Source organism: Acinonyx jubatus, chromosome D1 (assembly GCF_027475565.1).
Source record: "Acinonyx jubatus isolate Ajub_Pintada_27869175 chromosome D1, VMU_Ajub_asm_v1.0, whole genome shotgun sequence".
Taxonomy (NCBI): Eukaryota; Metazoa; Chordata; class Mammalia; order Carnivora; family Felidae; genus Acinonyx; species Acinonyx jubatus.
The window spans coordinates 14,570,298-14,577,282 of record NC_069390.1 but is presented as its reverse complement, the minus strand read 5'-3'; the positions used below and the strand labels follow the sequence as shown (position 1 = coordinate 14,577,282).

At 39.1% G+C, this 6,985-nt stretch overlaps 1 protein-coding gene and 1 non-coding gene across 3 annotated transcripts; both read left to right on the top strand.

Annotated features, from left to right (window-relative positions):
* Positions 1–584: 584 nt before the first annotated feature.
* LOC106986230 (olfactory receptor 4C16-like) lies at positions 585–4,225 on the top strand. 2 transcript variants are annotated; one of them, XM_027073266.2, is made up of 2 exons: positions 585–1,483; positions 4,204–4,225. In XM_027073266.2, the coding sequence occupies exons 1-2, from the start codon at positions 585–587 to the stop codon at positions 4,223–4,225; spliced, it is 921 nt and encodes a 306-aa protein (XP_026929067.2). The 2 variants fall into 2 exon arrangements, with proteins under 2 accessions (XP_026929067.2, XP_014939889.2); XM_015084403.3 differs by lacking the exon at positions 4,204–4,225 and having other exon boundaries at positions 585–1,517.
* LOC113603535 (small nucleolar RNA SNORA18) lies at positions 3,838–3,978 on the top strand. The gene has a single exon (XR_003425130.2). It is a non-coding gene; the product is annotated as a small nucleolar RNA SNORA18 (small nucleolar RNA).
* Positions 4,226–6,985: the final 2,760 nt, after the last annotated feature.

The window sequence follows — 6,985 nt, the reverse complement described above, 5'->3', positions numbered from 1 at the left end:
ATACATTTATATAAATATGTATAACAAATATATGGTGATAAATAGTTGCATAAAGATGTTCTTTATGGTATGAAAGTGGGTTGTGATTTTATATTTATATTATGATTTTATATTTATAACCTCCAGCAGCAGTCAAATATATCCAAAATGCCAGGTAATACACCATCAAAACGTGTGCCTGAAGATTTATTAAATATGACAAAATAATGAAGTTAATAAAATTGACCCATGTCTTTTCACGTTGTATTCATTGAATGGTCCAAATTACACAGAATCATTTAAATGCTACAAAGGATTGTATCTAAAGGATTGTATCCTTAGTTAGATTCAAGCTTGTATACAAGCTTGTGTACCTTTAACAAGCTTGTTTGAGACTTAAAATGACCCTATGAAGTTCTCATTATAAATTGAAGAACAAAGTGTTGAAGTGACTTATAAGAAGCGACCCCTAAAATATTCATGATGAAGAATATTTATTTTTCTTAAAATAGTCCATAAAATCACACGTCACACCATGAATTAATTCTTTTATTTTTTTGTAGATCAACCACTTCCCACTCAGCCTTCTCCTCTTTCGCGAAATCATGCGGCTGAATAATAATGTGACAGAGTTCATTCTCCTTGGGTTGACCCAGGATCCTGTTAGGAAGAAAATAGTGTTTGTCACTTTCTTGCTTTTCTATTTGGGGACATTGCTGGGTAACTTTCTGATCATTACTACTATCAAGACCAGCCGGGCCCTTGGGAGTCCAATGTACTTTTTCCTTTTCCACTTGTCCTTATCTGACACCTGTTTCTGTAGTTCTGTAGCCCCTAGAATGATTGTGGATGCCTTTTTGAAGAAGAGCACTATCTCTTTCAGTGAGTGCATGATACAGGTCTTCTCATTCCATTTCTTTGGCTGCCTGGAGATCTTCATTCTTATCCTCATGGCCACTGACCGCTATGTGGCCATCTGTAAGCCCCTGCACTACACAACCATCATGAGTCAACGGGTCTGTGCTGTGCTGGTGGCTATGGCCTGGGTGGGGTCCTGTGTACATTCTTTAGCTCAGATTTTTCTGGCCTTGAGTTTACCCTTCTGTGGTCCCAATGTGATCGATCACTATTTTTGTGACTTGCAGCCATTGTTGAGACTCGCCTGTACAGACACTTACATGATCAATCTACTCTTGGTGTCCAATAGCGGGGCCATTTGTACCCTGAGTTTTGTCATGCTGATGTGCTCCTATGTTAATATCTTGTATTCTCTGAGAAACCACAGTGCTGAAGGGAGGAGAAAAGCCCTCTCCACCTGTGTCTCCCACATCATTGTGGTCATCTTGTTCTTCGGTCCTTGCATATTTATATACACACGCCCTGCAACCACCTTCCCCATGGATAAGATGATAGCTGTATTTTATACACTTGGAACACCTTTGATCAATCCTCTGATTTACACGCTGAGGAATGCAGAAGTGAAAAACGCCATGAGGAAGTTATGGAAGAAGAAGTTAATCTTAGATGACAAAAGATGAATGGGATCTTCAAAATTTTCTTCATAGTCTGGATTTGCCTAGAAGTCTACAGAGAATGTTATCTTTTTATTGTGATGTTACCATAATCAGGAGGTATGAGAATTAATTCCTTCAGGAATGAAAATACACACTGGTTAGTGTTGAGTCAGTTTCATGGAGAGGAAGAGACAGCACCAGGTACAAACAACCGTGGAAAGACTCGTGCCTTAGATGTTCAGCTGTGCCTCTGCCTTCTTGACTGCCTAGTATCACTGTAATCTTGATATGGTGCTTTCCATGCCCTTCTTCATGTTGACTTCTGTTTATAGTTACACTTTTATATGCTTATAACCACAGCCTGGAAGGTTTTTTCTGTTTCAATTGGCTCTCTTAATTAAACTGTTGAATCGCATAATTTCTGATCATAGACCTTAAACTTGTTTGTTCTTCATGACTAAGCAGAAAGCACCAGATTCAAATAATAATAAAATCTTTGTGTTTTAAGGGATAATCTATAATCTAGGGTAATCTCCTTTCTATTTTGGGGGGGTTATACTTTGAATTCTTCTCCTATTTATCTAGATCCTTCTAGAACAGTGACAGAACACAGTGTGAATATTTACCCTTCTGAAGGAATCTTTTCACCTTAGGAAGGTTCTGACTGTTGGGGTTGTACTCAGATTATTATTCTTTTTGTAAAAACTTTTTGCTTCTAAAATTGTGCCTCCTGATTTATAGAAGCATTAAGTTTTTCTTGAGTCATACAAATTATAATAATTTTTTATACTGCTAAGGTATTATGGTTGTAGCATAGGTGTCCCAAATTAAGTAGATATATTCATGTGTGCTAGAAGTAAAGTGTACGAGCAGTTGATGGTTGAAATAGGGAATCTGAATATAATAACTGATAAAGAAAGAATGTCATAACTCAGATGAGTCTCTTTAGGCTTTGAGACAGATATAGCTACATCACAGATATGAATTATTTTAGTGAGTTTTAATATAATCCAAAAATGATGGTAATTTAGAGGGACTGAGATTTTTGGGTGAAAACTGTATGCAGTAGAGAGGGATATTACCATCCGTCACTTTTGTCACCATCTGACAACATTGCACTATCGAAGTATATGATCACTAAGAATCTTTCCAATTTCAACCTGTTTTCTTATTTGTATTTTTATCCATATAGAAAATTTAACATGAGTATTCTTGTTTATTTCAAACATATTTTTATTTATAAACTACTAAATTATGTTAAGATTACTGAATTTGTATTCAATTTGTTGCACCAGGAATGTTAGAACTACTTAGCTTGAGGGGTACCTGGCTGACTCAGTCAGTAGAACATGTGACTCTTGATATCTGACTTGTAAGTTTAAGCCCCATCCTGGGTGTGGAACCTAATTAAAATGAAAAAAAAAATAATAAAAAAAAGAACTTCTTGGCTTGAAAAAAATTTATTTCTCTGTGTGGGAATGGAATTCCCTCTGTGAATTCCACAATGAACACTAGTGGCGTATATACATCACTTTTATTTTTCAGATCCAGAGTTTATCCATCTCAAGCAGTTTATCATTGATTGCAGCTGCTGATTTTGCTCTTGGAAGGTTTACACATGAGTAGATTCTAGTTGGCAGAGTTTTAGTTAAAGTCCTGTTCTATTTCAAGGCAAGGAAAATATGAAAAGGGGTGTATGTTGGATCCAATTTAGGTGCCTCCCCAGAGACACTCTATCCAACATGTTTTCTGGACATGCTTCTAATATGGAGCTCCCGTGGCTACCATCACCACATCTCTTGCCAACAGAGTGTATGATCTAATTCCAATTCCGAATTTTGTAATAAAGATGGTGGAATTGCAAAGCTGACGGAGTGTGCAACCTCACCAGGATATTTTTTTAAGTCAGTGTTCTTATGGGGAAAGAGTGGGACTCTGACATCGAAAGTAGACACATTTGTGTGGGGAAAGAGTGAGAACTATGAAGGCATAGATTATCTTTCATCCTCTTGGCTGTCACAAGTAGCCCTGTCTCCCTCAAAAGAGGAGAAACGACACTCTTCTCTAGCCTAGACACCTTGTGATGATCTCATCTGTACAAGTTGTCAAAAAATGATATTTGGTTTCCTCTTGAGCTTCCTTTTATAGTCCTCATTGCTTCCAAACATCTAACCAGCTGCAAGTCACAGGGAAGTCCAAGCAGGAAAATCCAGTCTTGCTCTAGAAGGACATGTCATACATGAGGGCATTATAAGCTTCTATGGTCTCTATGTACACGTGTGACCTACGGGAGCACTTCATGATGGGGAAATGTTATCTAAGAGTGGTGAAGCAGAAGTCTGGAGTTGAGGTCTATCCTGATGGTTTTTTTTTTTTTTTTCCTGCAGACCCACATCATTGGAGATGCCTCGTCAAATAACTATGTTGTTTGTTTTACTCACGGAATTTATTTGTTTGGTCTGTGGAAAAGAACTATAAGATGTAGCTTCTAAAAGCATAAAAGGCTTACCTTTTATCTATTTATGTTTTAAATCTTAGGTATTGGCATATCCTCAAAGTTTGTATTAGTCTTGGGTGTGCTAGTTGAGGGGTGAATATGAAGGAAACTCAGTTCTTATTCAGGGGGCCCTAATGTAAATTACGTGAAGAAATTAGATCCCAAAGTTTCTGGGTGGAAAAGTATACCATCGGGAAGTCATCAGTGCGTCCATATTCAACTGGAGATAAACTAAGTCCAACTAAAAGGATTGCAGCTGAACATGGCAACTGAGGGTTGAGCATAGGGTATGTGTGTATGTATGTGTGTGTGATTTTTATGCTTGTGCTTTTAGCATTCTTAGAAACATCTTTATTACAAGTGTTCTTAAGCACCTCTCCACGTGCGTTGCAGAATGGTATAACTTCCCTTCAGTGATAATACACTGTTCTCGATGCAGCTTGCCACCTAATATTGCACTGTACGTTAACTAAAATTTTGCATACAATCTATCCACTGTACTTCGGGGCATTTCTCTCAGAGAAATGAAAACCTATGTTGACACAAAAACTTGTACACAGCTGTTCATAGCGACTCAAAACTGTGGTTTGTGATAACCGAACGGCAAAACAACCATAATGTGTCCCACAAGAAGAAGTTATGTTGGAGGCTTCATCCCCAGTACCTCAGAGTGTTACCTTAGTTCGAAGTAGTGTAAGTGCCTGACAATTGGCTTTTTTGATTACGATGATATTAAGCTTTGATTTCTGAGACATCCATTTCAAAGACATCCCATCTGAAATGAACACAATGCCCACCAACTACACAACGAGGTGGAGAGCCAGGCTGCCTGGCCTATGAACTCCTCCTTTGGAAAGCCCTGTGTGGCTTATAACTGACCATTTGAGTGGCCCTGTGTTTTCCTTCCCATACTTTAATCCCACTCTTATGTTTTATTTATTTTCTATTTATTTTCAGAGAGAGAAAGAGCTTGCACAAATGGAGGAGGGGGCAAAGGCAGAGGGAAAGAGAGGCTCTCAAGCAGGTTCCGTGCTCAGTGCAGAGCCTATAACACTGGGCTCTACCCACAATCCTGGGATCGTGACCTGAGCAGAAATCGAGAGTTGGACGCTCAATTGACTGAGCCAACCAGGCAACCTTTTTAAATTTAATTAATTAATTAAAAAAAATTTTCCACTCATGTTTTAAATTCACCAGTAGTGCACCTCCAAACCCTGGGTACTCCACTCTTGACCCCAGTAAAGGCAGAACCTCAGACTAGCAAGCTCTTTCTGCCTCTCTCTCTGTCTCTGTACCTGTAACCAAACTGTGTGGCCCCAGGTGTTGCAGGATTTTTTACCTCGGTACCCAGGATTCGTTGTCTTGCTGCTTCGAAGAATGAAAATGAGCAGCAGGCAAAAGTTTATTAGAGTATAAGATGAGAAAGGAAGAATAGTATGAACACTCTCTTTGCAGAGAGGGACATCTGAAAGTGAATGCTTGCGACTATAGGCAAGGGTCTTTGTTTTACACATTTTTGGTCCCCCTCTCCCCCGCCCAGACCCCTGCTTCATTCTCCTTTGTTTCCTCTCAGGTCCTGCCCCTATTGTCTAGGTAACTCTAAATGTCTCGTTATCCCATTTTGATTGGCTCGTTTCCATTGTACAAGGGGTGGTCTAGGGCCATATCATTCCTTGTGGGTCTTACATTTTATTGTCTACTACTCATTTTTAGTTAGGTCTTTTGTCAAATTTCTGAGGGAAACCTGAGTGGGAGTTGGTGGTGTCTTACATTTTAAAGAGGAACCTTGTGCTTGAGGGAATTGGCTGTGGTCAGAGGCTCCCAGCATTGTTCCCAAATATGTATTTTTCCCCACCCAGGGACCTCAAGTCCTATCCTTTCCCTCTCTGCCTATTTTATCCTCTCTTTTCACCATCATGCAGGTATGTGATGTACCCTCTGTGACTTATGAGCAATAGACCTTGTCTTGTCAAGGTCCCCTCATTATTGTTGCAAGTGAGAAGAGGAGGACACCTGAAAAAATACACAAGCCTTTATTTGAGGTCTCAGAATTGCAATTTGGGTAGTACAGATTTTGGTGGAACCAGGAAAAGTGGGGGAGGGGGGAAGCAAGAGGTTTTTATGAGAAAGAAGGAGGGACTAAAATCACATGATTTAGATAAAAAAACAGGAGGGAAAAAAATGATGCTGAGGTGGAACAGCTTTTGATTACTATCTAATTGATGATTCTACTGATGGTGGTAAACAAAACTATTCCCACCATGCTGTAGTTAATTTTCCTGTTCTCATAAACTTCTTGCCAACAGTTTTATAATCTGAGTGACAGTTGTTTTGTTGGATTTTACCAGCAACTACATGTAAAACAATGACTGCGATGGCCCAGTTTAAGAGTTAATTAGTTAGAAAGGAAAATGGAACTTCAAAATGGAGTCTCTGGTGTCCAGAAATTTCCTAGCTTGTAGTCAGGGCGGGGGTGGGGGTGGGGGGGGGTGACTCTCAGTTTCCAGAGGTCTCTGCATGTGCTCCCTCTGTCTTCAAAGACAGGAATGGTGCATTTTTTTCTGATTGTACTTTGAATCTTTTTAACTTACTCTTCCGTTGCCAGTCAGGAAAAGTTCTCTGTTTGTAAAGAACTTTAGGGATTAGATCAGATCCAAACATATAACTAAAAGTCAACTTACCAATAACCTTAATTACATTTTTGAAATCCCTTTTGACATGTAATTCAACATTTAACATTTAATCTGTGCCGTATCACCACATTTATAATCCCAGGGGATAGGGCAGGAGATCCTGAGGGGCATTTTGGAATTATGTCTGTCACAGTGGTGAAGGAGTTTTGAAAAAATTACAACTTTAACCCAAGAGTCAGAGAATGTATAACTCAATATCTCCAAGCTGGGGATGGTGTTCCCATATCTATTAAATATGCCACCTTTACACCCTCCTCCAAATGTTATCCCTGAGAAAAATATGACATTTTCTTAGGTGTGGA

What these genes read in the sequence shown, in the direction of transcription:
- LOC106986230 (XM_015084403.3), top strand. Translation starts at nt 585, where the DNA reads ATGCGGCTGAATAATAATGTGACAGAGTTCATTCTCCTTGGGTTGACC.